This window comes from Osmia lignaria, chromosome 7 (genome assembly GCF_051020975.1).
Source record: "Osmia lignaria lignaria isolate PbOS001 chromosome 7, iyOsmLign1, whole genome shotgun sequence".
In the NCBI taxonomy this organism is placed as follows: Eukaryota; Metazoa; Arthropoda; class Insecta; order Hymenoptera; family Megachilidae; genus Osmia; species Osmia lignaria.
Window position 1 is genome coordinate 11021884 of NC_135038.1, and position 19518 is coordinate 11041401.

The 19518-nt window shown below is 33.0% G+C and overlaps 2 protein-coding genes across 4 annotated transcripts; one reads left to right on the forward strand and one right to left on the reverse strand.

Moving 5' to 3' along the window:
* Nucleotides 1-431: 431 nt before the first annotated feature.
* wech (tripartite motif containing 71 protein wech) lies at nucleotides 432-11357 on the reverse strand. The gene is made up of 7 exons (XM_034338146.2): nucleotides 10930-11357; nucleotides 6625-6800; nucleotides 6002-6289; nucleotides 5588-5914; nucleotides 5218-5508; nucleotides 4573-5133; nucleotides 432-4424 (listed from the first exon to the last, which is right to left on the reverse strand). The coding sequence occupies exons 2-7, from the start codon at nucleotides 6727-6729 to the stop codon at nucleotides 3843-3845; spliced, it is 2154 nt and encodes a 717-aa protein (XP_034194037.1). The 5' UTR covers nucleotides 6730-6800; nucleotides 10930-11357; the 3' UTR covers nucleotides 432-3842.
* WDR79 (Telomerase Cajal body protein 1 homolog) lies at nucleotides 11315-19400 on the forward strand. 3 transcript variants are annotated; one of them, XM_034338148.2, is made up of 7 exons: nucleotides 11315-11773; nucleotides 12051-12296; nucleotides 16324-16446; nucleotides 16510-17111; nucleotides 17216-17448; nucleotides 17524-17757; nucleotides 17816-19400. In XM_034338148.2, the coding sequence occupies exons 2-7, from the start codon at nucleotides 12216-12218 to the stop codon at nucleotides 18031-18033; spliced, it is 1491 nt and encodes a 496-aa protein (XP_034194039.2). In that variant the 5' UTR covers nucleotides 11315-11773; nucleotides 12051-12215; the 3' UTR covers nucleotides 18034-19400. The 3 variants fall into 3 exon arrangements, with proteins under 3 accessions (XP_034194039.2, XP_076545039.1, XP_076545040.1); XM_076688924.1 differs by lacking the exons at nucleotides 11315-11773; nucleotides 12051-12296 and adding an exon at nucleotides 14681-14901; XM_076688925.1 differs by lacking the exons at nucleotides 11315-11773; nucleotides 12051-12296 and adding an exon at nucleotides 16066-16196.
* Nucleotides 19401-19518: the final 118 nt, after the last annotated feature.

Below are 19518 nucleotides of genomic sequence, written 5' to 3' on the forward strand. Positions count from 1 at the left end.
ATACACGTTCACCTAAAAACTATTATTTATCGTTAATGGAAATCCATTTGTCAACACACTGAAATATTTGCAAAAAAGTCATCGCCGACATTCGCACCAAAATGTTTATACATTTAGATCGTTACACTGCTAATATCTTTTATAACTTTTAATTAACATTTCTTTTAACTTCTAGAAGAACTAACTTGCACTTATAACTATAGTAGCACTGATTTGAAAGTTGAAAGATAAACTTGCAAATTTTTTCAATTCAAATAAATTTCATTTTTTTTGTAGAACTTTATGATTTCAAGTAATAGAATTAAAATATTTTGAAAATAATTAATAATTTTGTTTTGTTAAAAAGAATTTTAATATTTGCTACGAAACTGTATTACAAAAAACTATTTGTATAATTTGCAAATATGCATACAATACGAACTTTCAACCAGTATTACATATTTCATATAAATTTAATGTATAACAAATTCAAATTCAATTTACTTAAATTTTAAATCGTAGAAACATGCTAAAAAGCGCATTCGCATAATCAGAATATACCTTTACTAGCTACACTCACTATTAACGTTTCTTCATTATATAATTAAAATGAAAAATAAACGATTAAAGTATTTAGGAACCTGCTATATTTGTAAAAAAAAATTTATTATAGATGACACATACAGAATGTGATTTAAATCATACATATTTTTATACTTCTTACTTTTGATTATTCATTTTTAAACACGATTGTATATATATAATAATAATAATAATAATAATATTTCAATATCCAGAGAAGATGCATTTGCCTCGCAAACACTCTAACTTCATCTTACCGCATAAAGAGTTTGCAACATGTATACTTAATTTTGACATTAAAAGATTTGTAAAAAGTGGAATCACCAAAAAATAGCAAGGATCAATTTATTATTTTTGTTACAGGAATCTTTCATTTCCTAGATACAACATAGCTTACTAAATTGTCTTATATGCAAGTCTTGTTGTACTTTTTTCTTTCTTTTCTTTATTTTTTTTGTGTAGTACACGTATATATCAGCTATATGTATGTATGTATGTATATATATACTATAGTATTTATACATATGTATACATATTACAATGTGTATAGAATATTGGATTTATTATTCTGCTGTAGTATAAGAAACTATAACAAAATCTTTGCATTGATCCAATATTTTATACAGGAATAAATAAATTCGTATATGATTTTCTGAAAAATGGACGTGCAACACTTGGTATCTATTCCCTGCCCTGCACTTACATTAAGCTATTACTCTCTTGTCGAATATTTAACAAAAACATACTTTGTTTGCAATATACTGATTATTAAATGCATATATGTAGTATTTGAGCAGGATGTATACATTCAAAATCTAACTTAATCTTTGTCTATTAGCACAGCATTGCGATAAAAATACATTAGATAAGCACATTTTAATAAAATTGTTTTTTTATTTACCATGGTCAACATTATTGCCACATACCATAATGCTATTATATAATATTGTAATAAGAAGAAATTACTTTCTGTGTAAATACTTTTTCCATAAACTATTTCTTATACGTAGAAATTTCTTCAACATTTTCTCCAAGTTGAATCGCTGTTTCCAATATACATATTCAGTACAATGATAATCAAAATATGGAATTCGTTTATTTTTCTTTATGTAATTCAACTATGTGAAGATATTTCTACGCAATATACTTGAGAGATCATTTCTTGTTTGAACTTAAATTCTCAGAATAATTAATACTGTGGTTGATTGATGATAAATGTGTAAAATACTATGAACTAACTTTCTTGGTAACATACATCTTATTAAAAAAAAAAAAAAAAAAAAAAACATAAATATAAGTTAATCAATAAAATTCTGCATATTACTTAAAAGTAGGCCAATAAAATTATCCTTATGATCTTACATTATGCATTTAAAAAATTCTTCAACGGTATTCGGGAACATAATATTAAAATAGATGCTTAAACACAAATCTTCATTAATCTCTTATTTACTGTGTAAAGATAAACAAGGAACAAAACATGTTACTGCATTAAATCAGTCTTAGTTCAGTCTTATATTGTGCGAATGTAACTAATATATTATTTCAGTTCGTTAATGTCAAATTAAATTAAATGCGACAGCACTTGCATCTCTTTTCAAAGACTGACACATTGGGTTTTTCTATACTGTATAAAAACTAATACTTTATGTATAGCGAATGCCATTAGATGAAGTTCGATTCTATAATCGGCGATGAAAAATTAATAATGATAACAATGTTACTAGTCATAATGGCAATGTAAAAAATCATGAAAATAATGGTAATGATAATAATCGTCATAAACATAAAACAAGTAATAATTTTTGACCATTTATACATACTCGTACTGGAATGCAAACTGAAAGTATAAATTTTAAGTATGATATGTTAAAAACATTACTACAACATTGATTTTGCATTACATTGATAAATGTGTTGCATCATTTAGAGACAACTGATACCTCTTAGTTCATTATCTCCGTGCGCTATTTTTGTTAGCTCTCTTTTCTTCTTGTCCATGCATTTCCACAATCTTTTGTGTCGTTCACATTCCTTCTCAATTACATACACTCATAAAAAACAAACTCTTAATCACAACGATTATGCACACATAAGTATGTATGTGTAACGCCAAATTGCATTTTAGTCTCCTTCCATATTTAACAGGAGACATTAACTTATACAAATAGTTAAACAGTTTTATGACGTTGGTCACAATAGTATTGTATACTGTTAGTTCATTTTAATCAAACGTTGTATATTCGAAAAATTATATTTTTATATTTTATATAAAAAAAAAAGGTTCATATAAAATAAAATAATTAGCTGCGCCAATTTTAGGAAATTTCAAAACAAAATAATTCAAATTGAAAAATGAAACAAAGCTAACACAAGCAGCACATAGGGATAACTTTCTCTTTTTTCATTAAATTTTCCTCGATCCTTTGTATTATTCAAAATTTTGTCAAATACCCCTTTAATAAGATAGTTACATATTTTTATTAAAAATAGTAACTATTTATCTTATATTAAATCTCCGCCACTTGTATTGCATTACTATACTTCCAATTTTAATGAGTATTTTGACCGCATACTGACATAACTTCATTTATTCAATAATATTATTTCTACCTTCTGTTTGTATATTTAAAATTGTCTGGCAAAATAGTTTAAAAAACCTGGCCATCGTTTTAATATTAAAAGTAATATAGAATATAATTGCTCAGTATGAAAAACATTTTTCGACGAAATGGATTCGCTTCATTCCTTCCCTATAATTAACTGCTATCTTATAAGATAGCCAAATACTGGAATGAATCATCCCCTAATTTTTATTATTTTTCTTTTTTATTAAACTATTATACTAACATCTTTAGTTACTTTTTTTTTGCTTCTTCCACGAATTTATAGACAACGGATAACTACGTATGAATAATGTGAAAATAACATTTCTCTTCTGATGGGAACATCCATAACGATATGACTTCAGAACAAAAAGTTCATTTTTGTACTTGGTTGTTTGGCACTCAAAGTGAGAAAACCCGAAGCTTCAAAAGGAACCTTATACGGATTTCCATTATTTATATACAATCAGTAGGAAAATATTGCCTCTAACGCTTGTTTATCTGTGGGCTTAAGCGTCACACGCTTATTTCTAAAATCGAGAAAAACAGTAACGGTCGTGTCCGCAATCACTGTCGCACATTTTAACGTGTATAAAATCTTTCTCTTTCCCTCGTATTCTCTTTTCCCTTTCATTCTCTCCCTCTCTTTCTCTCTAATAAATCCAATTAAACATCTTAAATAATAAGAACTCGATTATTACCGAAATCTACAACCGCAATGCTACCGTCAGGGCACAATGCGATGCCCGAAGGTCTATCCATTTCATCTTCAGCCTTTCCGTAGCAACCGAATCTCCATTTCAATATACCAGTCGAATCGAATATCTGAATTCGATGATTCCTCGAGTCGGCTATGATAATATTACCTTCGTCATCGATCACTAGCCCTTGCGGTCTCAGGAACTGTTTTGCACCAGACGCACACTCGCACTCTAAGATCTTGGCGTGCATGAAATCAGCTTCAATGATCACTACCCTGTGATTGTTGAAATCCGTCGTGACCACGTTCCCTTCGGGATTAAAAGCAACTCCACGCGGCGAATCGAAATGCTTCCACATGTTTGGCGCCGATTCGTAGCCGTATTTTCGTAGAAATATCCCTTCGGGACTGAATAACTGTACACGATGGTTTCTCGTGTCGGACACGACTATCTGGCAGTCTGAATTCACCGCAACGTCCCACGGGTAATTGAACTGTCCACAACGACATCCTTTTTCGCCAAAACTTAGAAGAAATAGGCCTTCCATTGTCAACACCTGGAAAGATGATACGATTTTTAGAATTTTATGGTGGCTGAGTCACACCAGATTTAAGATATGATGATCTGACCCAATTGCTTACTGCAATGAGGGTTTATATATTGGGTTGCTCTATCTACGAATAAATAAATAATAAATTTTTTACCTGGATACGGTGATTATCCTTATCAGCTACAACTATACGGCGACGTGCATCGACCGCAACACCAGCAGGGCGATCGAATTGTCCTGGTCCAGTACCATGAGTACCAAACTTTCTGATAAAAGTACCATCTTGATGATATACTTGTATACGATTGTTTGATCTATCAGCTATTACAACATGACCTTCTCTATCACACGCTATTCCCCATGGTCGACATAGATTATCTTCAGTATCACCGTTGTTTCCAATGATTTTCTTTGGTTTTACCGACATATCAGAGGTACGATTTATCCTCACTACAACTGGAAACTTATTCGATGGAACTGGTCTTCCTTGGGGAATTGAAATCAACGGAATCGAAGCTGTTTGCCTGAGGAATATCTGAGGGGAATTTCCTCGACCCCTAACAGCACGTCGATCACCTATGGGACCAGGATTGTTCACCACAACAGCACCAAGATTTGCTATAGCATTGAGGATAGAACCCTCTAAACCATTAAAAGAGATCCAGTTTTCCTCTTGTGAAGGGAGAGATTGACGACTTTGACGAATTTGAAAAACCTGTGATCAGTGAGAATACTGGATCAAGTACTGAAAAATGATTAAAATGGAACTCAAGCATAATTGTACAAATCTTATAAATACCTCAGCTGAAGCCATATCCTTAGTAAGTAACAAATTCAGTGGATTGCTAGACACAGTTTTGGACTCCATTGCTTCTCTAAGCTTATCAGCAGCACGCGATAGTCTGGCTATGCCATTTCTGAGTCCTTCATCTCTTGCTTTCAACGCAGCAAATTTAAGCAGCCTAGCTTTCTCGATTTTACCTAGCAATTCTTTTTCTCTTACTTCTAAAGCAGAAGCCACTCTCCTTACGCACAACATTACATCTGTAGTTGCTTGTCTTGCTTTTTGTTCCAATATTTCTGCAGCCATCTATCGAAAGAGATCATTCAATTCTAAACAGTGTTCTCACTTTTATATCATTTTATAAAGTTTCTGAGAATATACTTACTTGTACAGCATCTAATTCTTCTGAGAGAGCGGTGATACCAAGTTTAGCTTCCCTTAATACTTGATTCGCTTGAAGTCCAGCACCTTCAACAGCTTCCATTAAGTTAACTGTAATGTGACCATGGTGGTGATGAATTCCACATTCACCACATAGGGGTTTACTACAAGTTTGGCAATAAAATCTTTGAGCATCACGATGTATATCACAAAACAGTGGTAATCCTGAAGAACTTAAATGCGGTGCATTGGTTATGGGAGGGCTTGGTGTTTCCGTAGATAGAGTTTGGGTTGGATTGTGATCATCTTCATGGCCCAAGTCTGTAGGATTCTATAAAATGAGCAATAATATGTTTATAAAACGAGAATGAATTACAAAAGAAAATCAATACCATATTTCATATAGAAATACACTAACCAAAAATCGACTAGTAGAACAAGAATCGCAAACTGCGTCAACACAATCCCTGCATCTGTTAGTAGAATTTCCATTCTGTGAGAATTGAATATTGCAAGAAACTGGTCCGTTAAAACTATCGCCGTTTACTACTTGTAGTAAACTATTAATCAAAGAGTCAACACTTAGATCATCAGGTGATTGACCATAACATTGAGAATTTGTACTGCTTCCAGAGGATGCAGTACCTGGTGAACTTGAATTAGAATAGCCAGAAGTGCTAAACGACCACGGGTATCTATGCGTCATCTGTAACGTAAAATGAAATTTTTTTATTTAAAAATATCAATTTAAAAACTCATTGATCACATAGGTTTACTAGTTAGGCATTGTTACATTAATTTACGTCCATGAAAAAATTATATTTCGAAAAATATTGGAAAGATTTTATCGAAGTTTATTTTTAAATTAGATTGAAGTAAATATGTTAATATTTACGCAAAATAACGATTAAATGCATTCAGTGAAAACTCGAAAACTATAATCTCGAAAATGAAAAAGTGATTTAAAATATCCTTGAAGTAAATCTAAAAACATGTGGGGTCAATTTTTTAATCCATATTTGGATGATCTATAAATCATACCGTGGATAATGGGTCTACGTTTGAGTCTTGTTCGGTTTCTTGATTATCCTGAACGTAATTTCCAAACAAGCTCGTGTTGTGATTATAATTTCTAGCATGATTCATCGTGAGGTAGGTGCGTAGTTAAAAATTCTACAGTAATTCGATGTTACGTTGTTTCGTCGTGTTATCTTCACCTGAAACAACAAAATTTATTATTCCTTTTAGACATTCTATGAGTATAAAAATTTTAAAAATTTCTTTATTACGTACACGTTATCCATAGATATGAAATTCTAATAAACCGAGGAAAAATTTTACAAATAGTTGCCCTATAAAAATCTAAAATTCTCTTGTGTAATACAAGTACATATAATACAAAAGTAACAGGTGAAAATCACGAAATAAATAATGGAACATTAGAAAGTAAACAAACAGTGCCATTATTAAAACGGTAAAAGAGAATGGTACGGTTTAACCTGAAACGATGAATAAATAATATCATCGTCAAGGTATTTTTTATATCATTTACATACCAAACTTGAATGAATCTTTTTCATTTCTTTCCCTAGTTGTTAGAATAAATCAAAATGGCTCTTGCACTATTCCGGTTTCTCTGTTTCGATGACACTGGTCAGATTACTTTATTTACTTTGTAACATTCACTTGTTTACTTTGTTCGGATTTCTTGATGCAAAGGTCAGTTTCATCTTTAATTTTACCTCTCTTTTTTTTTATGCAATTGGTAAGAAGGTTTTAATGATAATAGTGGATGATCCTCGCTTTAAATTAAATTATCTTCCAAACTAATAATTCTTTTGTATAAATAGTTGAATCATTTTTTATTTAAAAGTATGTGGTTCCATTTACCAAAATCAATTAAAGCGACTCGTATTTTTGAAATAAAAATACAAAATATAGGAATATCAATTTTTGGGGGGTCTAAAAGTGTGCCTGTTGAGCACAGGTCCAATGGAGCGCTGTTGCCTAGGATATCTGTGAAATTTCAAGTCCTAGCGAAAAGAAGAATTCTGAGATAAGATCCTTATCATTAGGGTCTTTTTTCCCAGAACGTTAGCTTTACCTTTTGGTGCATGCGTTCGGAACAAGTTGGATCTATTAGCACAGTAGTAGAAAATATTAAACTAAGAAGCATATTCTTTTTAAATTTTAGAAATATTATTAAAGCAAGATATAAATTTTATTTTAAAAATAATTTAGAAAATAAGATTCAAATGGAACTTAAAATCATTCATATATCTTAGAGATCCACTGTCTGAAGTATAGAAAATGAAAATGAAATATAAATTGTTAGTGTCTCCGGGGGTTAATTGCAGACACATGAGTGAAAAAAGAGTGTTACAATATCACAGTTAGGAACTAAATCGGAATCATTCATGGGGAGTCAACGGAAAAAGTATTTTGAATCGCACGGATGGCCCCTTGTTCCACTTTCAAAGACGGAACACCCCTGCACAGCTGGTTCAAGGTCATCATACGAGTCCTGAACAGGGAAGAACCGTGATACCCTTTTTAGTTCGGAGTTCGAGAGAAATGGGGTCCCGCTTCCAATGGAGGGAACCTCGCAGAAATCAATAACAGTGGGAAATTCGACGTACATACGCGCCCTTATGTGTATATACGTTTGTGTGTGTATTTGCGTACATATAATTCGAAATGTATGTTTCACTCGACTTCTAATCATGCTAAGTTGTCACATATCAAATGGCAGATTTCGAAGTACGGAAAGATCAGATAAAAGTATCAATAAATGGCACTTATGGTATGCCAATTTAAAGCTTAAAGATTGCTGAAAATGACCCCCTCTCATAAGTTTACTTAATTCAAAATGGCTGGTGACTAAATATAGTAAGCCATGATTAATTTTGAAACATCAAAAGTGCGATAAGATTTGATGACATAAAAGTACCACAAAATGGCACTTATGGTATGTCATTTTAAAGTTTAAAGTTCAATGAAAGCGACTACACAAGTGTTTCATGAATATACTTGACACGAATCACTTAATTCGTGGTTGAAATGCAGCAACCAATTTAAAGCTTATAATTAGTATTGTTTATTCCTGAATAGAAACATCTCAATCATTTGTATGACAAATAATAAAAAAATTCTTAATTTATATTGCCTTGAACAATCCAGATATTTTGTAGCACCCTATAGATGACGGAAGAGTACCAGATATACCTTATATTTTTCTTTTCTATACAGGATGTTCCAAAAGAAGTCCATCATAAATTAAAGTCTATTATTATTTTTAAATACAAGCAATTGAAAATTAACCAAGTATAAAAGGGAGGCAATACGAATGTTTAAATACTGATAATAAATTGACACAAGAAAAGGAAAAAAATAAAACTGTTTATGAAGAACGATTGCGTAGTTATCGCTAAAGTACCCTACTCACTGTGTCTCCATCGGTTTGTAAATATACAGGATGTATCAAATTTAAATAACCAAACAACATCAGTATGGTTTGTATAAACAAGTGAAGCTACATAGAAATACAGGGTTCTATAAAATTCTTCCAAACATGGAAAAACTATTAATATATATTACTTGGTGTATGCAAAAATAAAGGCTAATTTTAAAGGTTAATTATAGAATTAACAACAGTTTAATAGTTTAAGAATATTTAAAAAAATTAATTTATTTATGCTAGGAGTGTTTAGCTGCATAAGTTGGGAGGGTGAATTGAATATATACAGGGTGGCCCCATGAAATTGGACCTACAGCTCTAAGATGGTAGAATTAAAATCTCTAGGGACTTTGGGAATTAATTAGCTAGACGCCACTATGTTATTATTTATCTACAAAAAATTATATGATTGTTCTCGGCTTGATACATAAAAAAGAATTATTCCATAGATGAGATTTTTTTCTAAGAAGAAATCTAAGCATCTGGCTTTGCAACGGCTTCAAACGAAGCTTGCGTTAGCCTGCAAACTTTTCCCTTTTCCCTTTTCCGTTTTTCCAGCAGCTGGCCTGCAGCAGCTAGGGGGTGCTATCCTTGAAATCGCCATGGCGACCAAGGTTAGACCTGCTATTCTTTTCGAGGGTCAAAAAGAAAGAGAAAGTGAAGTATCTGTCATCCTATAGATGTTCCAGGAACGTATAACAACGTAGAATCTCGAGCAATTGTAAAAGAAAAGCATCTTACTAGAAATATTCTAAGATCTGTTGGTATATTGAAACGGAACTATAGTGTTTAAATATCCTATAGAAATGTATTTAAAATAAAAATATTTGAACTTTTAATAAAAATTACAATTTTAATAATCTATTTTTGGTTTACTTTTTTTCTTTAGAAAACTAATTAGACAGGGTTATATTTTGATGGTGTTTTAAAGCCAATATGTTTGGACAAATATTTAACCCATAACTGGTATGGTGGTCGTTTTGTCACGTAGTCACTGTGGTGAGTTCCAGAGAACCCCATAGAAATTTACAAATTATTAGGAAATATCATTTTTCAATCAAAAACATCGTTTGAAATAATCTTTGATTATAATACTAATATAATATATTTAAAAGATGATGCCGTTTGTAACATTGCCTTTTGAAAACATCTGTACTACCGGAAATGCCGGTATTTAAAACCTGAAATACATGTTCCAAATGTAATCCCAACCCGAACAAGTTAATGCAAAAAAAGATTATTTTCTATCAGTTTTCATTGAAACCACGTAACTGAGACAATTACGTGAAATTTCGAAATAGATCAATTATATAAAACGTCTATAAACAGAAGTTTTATATAAAATTTTCATTTGCAATTGCAATACCCTTAAATATTCAATCTTCTCTTGTATTTAACAGCATGCTCGTTTTATGAATTTTAAAAATATAATATAATTATACCATTTTACGTAAATTAAATGTATATACAAGATTTATGTCCAACATAATTTTCAATAATACATAAGTGTATATACATTCAATTACTGCAATTGAAAGCTATTTTTATAAACGAGGAAACCTAAGAAATTTCTTTTCATCGTCGTTAAACAGCGCCGTGGTATACCTTCCCTCTCGTTCGAATTTCAATGTCGTCCAAGAAGAAACACTTAACAATACAAACATGGAAACGTAAACGAACGCGTCCCGATCTGTAAATAAACCATTTGAAAGCTATCCAATAATATACTCCGACCATTAAACGAGCAACAATGATGGTTATATTGAAATGAAAAGCATCCAAGATTTAAGAATCGATCGGAATCGCTTTCACTTTCGTTTCACGAATGTACTCCCTCTCGTTGATTCCGTGGAGCATAACGAATGAATTAATTAAATATATATAAATACCTTTAGCACGTTGAAACTTTTCGTAAAACGGTCGGTTCAATGCGTCATTGGAAGCACCAATTGAATGCACAGCTCGAAGGCGACTTTAATAATAATTCGATAAATGAAAAATAAAGAGTTGTGAGACGCGTTCCTGGGGCCAACCACAGGGCCGGGTTAAATTTGTCTCTTTGTCCGGTAGCTTTCCGTTGGCTACATGTATTACAAACCGCGAGGCTGAATATAATTGAAAAATTTCTCGGAGCACTATTATTTCTGGTAAAGCACGTGTTCGCCGAACGAAATAGCTTGCGAACGCGTCAGGCCTCCGATCTCCACTGATCTCTCGAATTCGACTAGTCGACTGAATGCTGTTGAAACTCGAACTACGCCATCCCTCCCCTTCGTGTACGCTAAGGCAAGCTAGCTATCCTCGACCAATCGAGAGAATCCGTTTTTACCCCCTTTGCCCCTCCATTCGTATCGGTGATTCACACCCCCACACTACCCTTTCCAACTGCCCTCGAACCTCTTCTCCTCCGCCTACTACTTTCACTCGATTCACGGTCTTCCACCCACCCACCCTCTGTCCGATGGGAATTTCGAATTTACGCGAACAGAGGGATAATTTTCATTGTCGAAATTTGGAAGGCGACTAGGAGGATTGGGCTGCATACGTGCAACGAGGGAGGTCCGGTCAAACGTGTTGCTCACCAGGTGCTGGAATAAATGAATGGCCAAGCAACGAGGAAGAATCTCCCCTGAATTTGATGTAACGTTTGGGAAGGGTGGAAAATGGGTAGTGGACCGAAATCACGGTCACTGTCACTCGGACCCATCATCCTCGCTGTCGCTGTCAACAGAGGTAGCTTCCTGGTACTTGATACTAGTTTGAGTAACTGAGCTCGAAAATCTTCATTCGCATACCCAGTAGAGAAAGGGTTAATGTTAATCTATGAAAATTTAATAATTTGGTATCAGAGCATTCTTCTACTTCTGATAAGACCATCTGAGATTATTTTCCTATTTACACCCAGAAGTCTTTAAATATTGTTAAGCATAACAAATGAAGAGGCTGAAGACTCGGCTAGCTTCCTGATGGGGGATCCTCTGTTCTTCTAACTGGTTCCCTTTTTTTTCAGGTAATCTTAGCCCCGTGCTGGCATTCCAGAATTGATCGCAACCACCTTGTCCAACATGCGTGTACACGTAGGCTACGTGGTACAGTATAGTCGGCCATCCCAAGGTGGAGGAGATCCCATGGAATAGCGCGTGCGCCGCGAAATCATGAATGGAACCACCGCTCAATGCGAGTCCGGCCACACAATCACAGTCATACAGTCACTCTACTTTTATTTATATCCCTCCAACGACGACCTTCAGCCAAGGTAGGGTTGATCAGACAAATCAGGTTCTATTCTGCGGAAGAGAGAGAGAAAAGAAAACAGGTGTTACCACGATCATCCTACATGATTCTTAGATAATCGTTTAATTCAAGGATGTTAAGAAACGATCCTTGAATTGGAACTGACGGCTTCAATTGATTAGACTGATTGGAAATTTCTTCCACTCAATGGCTTATGAAGGTCCTTCCGCTATGATGTATTAGAGAAATTGTTAGCTCCAATTAGGGTAGTTATAGATTCTCACCTTGAGGATTAGGTAAACGAATGTTTAGGGTGGTTTTGATTATTTGATATTTCTAATATATAGAAACCCTACTATGTATCGTTATTTTGGGAATCGAATAATATTGAAAAGTTTAATTAATTTTTTATAAAATACAGAAATTTTATTGAGGATCTCTGTTTTAAGATACCATGAAAAATATAAATAAATTGGAAAATGGTGTACACAGAGAACCTGCTGGTTAATTAAATTAATTGGTAGATGGCAATTGCTTTAAAAAGACTTCATTAATGAAAACATTATCCGACGTAGGAAGAATTAGCCCAGCCTCAGGTTTATGAATGAGTATCTTGGGCGTGAGGATCACGTGGAAAAGGGAGGGGAAGGGTGGCGCTGTGGTGCTTTAACGATCGAGAACATTCTCTACCCTCCCTTCCAGTTTTATAGCACCCTCCCCTACATTGATATGACCAAATTGTACAGGGTGTATCATTTATAAGATCTGGGTCGAACCTGAAGAACCAGGATTCGAATACCAATTGTGTGATAAAAAGAAAATCGATATAGGTTCGGTTTTTAGTAGATACCATATTTTTGGACCATTCTATCGTAATAATCATCCAAGAATTGTCATTTATTACTTTTGAAAATTCTGTAAATCTGTTTGATATTCCACTGTAATTAACAGTAACAATTAAATTTCTTGAAGTTAAGATTTTGTAGTCGTATTTTTCTTTAGTATAACGTGATAATATTCGCGATTTATCTCCTCGTGAAGAAGATATATGAATTTAAAGCATCGAAGAAAAAAGTCAATCCAAATTTTTTATCGAAGCATAAAACAATGCGTAGGCGTAAGCAGTTACATAGGTGTAGGTGGTAAATGTAGGCGGATCGGGGGTGGAAAGGATAAGATCGTTTATTATCCCGTATTTTTGGCATGTACATACGTGCATACGTATTATTTTGCAATAAAAAAAGAAAAAATATTTTCAAATAAAACTTTCCTTTTTCCAAAAGATGTTTTTCATAACAACATTATAAAAAGATTTTATAGTTGTATTATTATCTTTCGTTATTCAATTAAATACTTAAAGTTTAGTAAACGTTATTTTAATGATATAATTAGTGTAAAACTGTATCCTATTAAAGTGAATGAGATGATAAATTCTAATTGAAGTTTGATAAGGGTTTAGTAAAGTTATTCGAGCTCAATTTATGATACACGTAATTACCGTATGGTTTTGATTATATTATAGTTTAATAACGTAAGGATCAATATACAAAAATACAACATAAAATAAATGTTCAATAGTTTTCATCAGTCTCTTCGGAATTCGAAATTTGTATTAATAAAATTCAGAAAATTTGAGAACTTATTCAAGTTTCTTTCTCAACAGACGCCCCAGCGCACTTTTACTTTTGAAGTTTCAGAATTTTCATTAATGACTCTTTGCCGAGGAGCTTGAAGAGTTTTCGATAAGAGGAGACTGTTCGGAGATTCTCGTCAATGGAGTACATTCGGTGAATTGAAACGGCGTGTAGCGGTAGCTAAGTACTTACGTACGTACATATTCTCCACCCACGCATTATGCGCGGGCGTCGCGACGGAGGCGTTGTAGCAGTTTCGTTCTTGCAATGACCTTGGAAACACCCACGCGCCAGAAAAGGCCACCGTGCGGGGGTGTTCGTTCATCGACGTTCCAACTACTCTTCTCGATTTTCATCCCCATTCTCTCTGGCCGTATTTCCCCGTGCAATATAGAACGCGCATGCGCCCTTCAACGGTGAAAATACAACCCCTCGAGGGTTAAAATTCACGGTTACCATCTACGACGAGTGTATTATTATTCTTTGATTGAATCGCGGACGAGTTCGTTTACCGGTTTATGGGTAACGTTTGGAAAACGTCATGACGGAATATGAATTGATCGATACTTCCTTATCTTATTTAATCAATGTTTCATAGGAAAAATAAGAGGCAGAAGGACATGTTATTCGTATGACATTATCTTATTTTAATAATCGCTTATTGTCACGATTTGATGTTATCATTTGACATTTACTTTGGGATACTTTAAGCTTAATGACGTTCGCCATGAAATCCACTTTCTCGTGATGCTTATTCGATTAAAACCTACATTTCAGTGAATATTATTCATTTTACATTTTTATTTTTTCCATTGTTGTTAAAGTCAGTAATATTGAAGTTATCGTTATGGGTTGATTAAAATAAGACACCCTGTATATTCATCTACCATAATGTTCTTTACAAGGCAGTTTTCCCGAAGGTCTGTTAAATCGCTGGTTACCTACTGCAAGCCTAACAATACAAAGAAACAGGGCACTCTGGATGGTAATTCGGTAAGTGGTGGGGACAGGTACAAACAGAGTTTGCTGATATTATTCGTAAACAGTACCGAACTGATCCGTTAGAACATGTGCCACTTCTAACCATTTATGTATATATTTCTTTAAAAAGAAATTGTTATATTGAAAGCAAATACTTTGATTCAATCAAATATTTTGACCAAAAAATATTTATTTATTGTTCTATACTTTTTTGAAAAATTGTATATTCATATTTTCATTGAATTTTTATAATATATTTTTATGAGTATAAAAAATTTTTGTTAGTATAAATTAAATGGATCTGTCCTTGTTGGTTGTTATACAGAGTGCCCCATGCAACTGGTACAAGCCATAGCTTTAAAATGGTAAAAGATAGAGAAAAATTAAATGGCATCGAATATAGCACCTCGTGACGTATGTACGTGTTGGCATCAAAAGTGGAGTCGTTTCAAAGATTTCAAAATCATCTTCATTTTTTAAAATAGAATTTTGTACTTTGTCATACATCAATCAAAGCGTATTTTGATTCTTTACAAAAAAGTATTAAGGTACCTGGGTTGAAAATTGATTCGTTCAAAAGTTATCTTAGGGAGAGACCACTTGTCTCTCTCGGTCTCTCCCTAGAATATCTTTTGAACTGATGATTTTTCGATATAAGTACCTTAATACATTTCTGTAGAAAATCAAAATACGCTTCGATTGATGTGTAACAAGGTACAATATTTCATTTTAAGAAATTTTATCGGTGTCACCGAGTGTATGGTCAACCCTCATAAGAATATCCTGTTTAAGAAAGAGGAAAGCAATTTACCCGAACTTCCACGAAAATACCAGGTGCAGATGTTTGCTGGAGACTATTGTGCTTAAAATTTGCCTGGTATACATACAATTCATGGGTATAATTCTGAAGACCAGTTGAAAATTTACTGCTTATTTACAGATTTCGAACGAAAAATAGTAGGCATCATCAGCATAAAACCTTAATTAAACTGAATTAAAGAGTAATAATCTCAATATGGAATTCTTATTAATATTAATTAAAATTTAGCATAACTCGTTTTGGAAAATTTGAGAATCTCCTAATGTGGAGTTCAAAATTCTGTTCTATGGGTGTATCTTCAAAAAACTAATGTTCATCAGATAGTGTTTTCTAATTTTCTAAATCATTTTTATTTCTTTCGAGTTTAAATTTCTAGTTTCTTCTTATGTTGGTAACCAGTCAAATAGAACTAAAATAATTTCCCTATGGTGTTGTATACATTTCATTCAAAATCACATGTTTTGATACAATGACAAACTGTGATGAGGTTATTTGTTTATTATATGTTTATTATATGTTAAAATAACTTCTCTGTATTTTTAATTAATTTAATCTAGAATTAAATTATGTTTTGTATTAACCGTTATTAAAAAGAATTACATTACTTTTTATAGCACGTGCAATACAATAAAAACAAACATTTAAAAAATATTCTGTGCATTATAATGCAGGATGTACTACGTGAAGTATCTATGGAAGACTGTGGACATACAGAAACATTAAATGAACCAGCTATGGTAACTATTAATATAAATATTAACATTGTTTAAATACATTTCTATATTAAATTAATATTTCAGCCAATATCAGTTGCAATTGAACAGCCACCAACATTACAAACAATAGATACAACATCACATAATTTTCATGGCGATGAAATCATAGATAAAACATTAGAGGAACAAACTATAGAAAGATTACAAGAAACAAATAATGAGACTTTATTGGATGCAATAAAGGATAATAAAAGTATAGAAGATACACAAATATCAGTCTCATCCAATTGGCTTCATTATAACTGGAATAACACACCAAAACTATTATGTGAAGCTACAAAGGAATATCAACCAAGTGAGACATGTGAAAATTTTACAAAAGGTTGTCAGTGGTCTCCTGATGGAACTTGTTTATTAGTACCTGCTGAAGATTTTAGAATTCGAATTTATGAACTTCCTAAAGAACTATATTCAGAGAAAATTCCTTCCAATTTGACATCTACGGATCTTCCAGTAGCATTAGCTGTAAAAGAAGGAGGTCTTATATATGATACTTGCTGGTATCCTTTCATGAATTCTTGGCAACCTGAAACTTGTTGTTTTCTAAGTACAAGCAGAGAAAGTCCCATACATTTATGGGATGCGTTTAATGGTGAACTAAGAGCAACATATAGAGCTTACAATCAGTTAGTATTTTTATATTATTTATAACAAGCATTCTACTACTAGCTTGTTTTAAATATTACTTATCCAAAACTATGAATATGCATTATATTTATTTTATTACTAGAGTTGACGAAGTAGAGGCTTCAATTAGCATTCAGTTTATTGACTCAGCTAGGGAAGTATGGGCTGGTTTTAAAAATGCCTTAAAGATTTTTGATGTCGAACGTCCAGGTCGTCAAATAAATACTATTCAGTTTAAAAAAGACTTTCCAAACGTAGCAGGATTAGTTTCTTGTATAAAAGAAAATCCTATTATGCCTGGGTTAGTTGCATTTGGTACATACTCTAAATCCATTGGTAGGTATATAATGTTTATGAATGTACTAGGAATTATTGCTAATGTTAACACTATCATTGTGCATTTTAAATTAGGTTTGTATAGAGATGGACCGTTATGTACTTTCAAGACAGGAAGTGGTGTAACCCAAATCGAATTTAGTTCTTGTGGAACAAAATTATTTTCGACTGTCAGACGTAGTAATGAATTTTTATGCTGGGACCTTCGTAATCCAGGCACTGTACTCTATTCCCTTCAAGGAAGACAGTCTGACACAAATCAAAGAATACAGTTTAACGTGTCATTCGATGGAAAGCAAATAGTTTCTGGTATGTTAATGAGTAATTACAAGACAACATAAACTACTAAAACTATTTATTTTATTAGGTGGTACGAATGGATACATTGCAGTTTGGGAATTGCCTGAAAGTACAAATTGTGAAGATCTCAGTATAACGTATAAAATAAAGTTATTTCATGATTGTATAAATGGAGTAAGTCTTCACAAGAGTTTGCCAATAATTGCTACAAGTACAGGACAAAGATTTTGTGATGATATTGTACAAAATCGAGACAATAGTGTCAGATTGTGGTCTTTGTCGTGATTATAGTTTATTAATATTATAAATGTAGATATAAATGCTATTTTATATGTAAGTAGAACTTAAAAATAAACCATAAGTAGACACGGCACGTGACCTCTTCGTTGGGAATGGTGGAGCCACTTGCGTGTTCTGTTACGAACTTGAAAGGACTAACAGTATCGAAGTAAAGTTGACGCGGAATATTAATATTTCTCAACAGTTTATATCTTAAAAAGTTACTCCCCATTTGTTCCCTCGGAATCTAAAATTGCTCCAGTCGCAAACATATTTAATGAGATATTCGCAAATAAAAAAGCAGAAATTTGTTATCTTCCAAATAGATAGTAAATGGTCTTTTTACAAAGATATTATAGCACCAAAAAATTGCTCTTGATTTGTTTTATGATTCGATGGTTAGATATATCAATAACAATTTATTAACAAAGAGCAATTGAAGATAAATATCTGACCATTGAATCTTATAAAACAAATCAGGAGCAATTTTTTGGTGCTATAATATCTTTGTGAAAAGACCATTTATGTACTATCTATTTGGAAGATAACAAATTTCTGCTTTTTTATTTGCGAATATCACATTAAATATAATGTTTGCGACTGGAGCAAATGGGGAGCAAGTTTTTAAGATATAAGTTGTTAAGAAATATTAATATTCCGCGCCAACTTTACTTCGATACTAACAGTGACTACAGATAGTAGAAAACTGGACATGCCTTTGTTACCGAAGGGTGGTGATTTTGGGGGAGTGCGGCTCCCCAGTGTAAAGAGAGGTTTCCACAGTCGGCATAACAGTCGTGTCTGTTTAAACTTTTCTTTATTGCCTGAGATATCGACCGACGCTTTCGGTAGTCCACAATGCAACAATGGCGTTCCTTCTTTTTCTTCGCTCGCGTCGGTAAGGCCAGGCTGTAAACTTCATCTTTTGTTTCTAGGGAGTAAATGGGCACGACTAGCGCAGCTAGCGCTACTCCCCACAAAATAAAGAATCCCATGAATTTAGCTGAGATGCGCGAAACAGTTGTATTCCCAATTACACACGTTTTTTCAAGTTATATCGCATTATTATTAAAGTATCGCTATAAATAAAATACACGAAAATAAACTAAATAGTTCTATTTTAATAGCCAACGTTATCATTCAATCAAAAGTGGCATAAATTTATTGGAAATGGTATATGAAGTTATGCGAATACTTTGCAAACTCGCCGACCATGTGAAGCGTTAAACTGTTGTATTTCCAGTTGTATCCCTTTTCAAAAACAAATGCGTTTTTGTTAGTTGCTTTCTGGATCAGAGCGGGAAGGAAGCGGGAAGTAAAAAGAAAAAAATAAACTGAGAAAAAGTAAACAGAGAAATAAGGAAGGAAGTAAAGTAGATAGTGTGTGCTACGTACTATTGTATTAATGCGTACTAATACTTAATAATTGTGGCTACAACCTGTTTTCTGGACTATTTATAGGGGATAATTGAAAGTATCGAATGTCTCAGA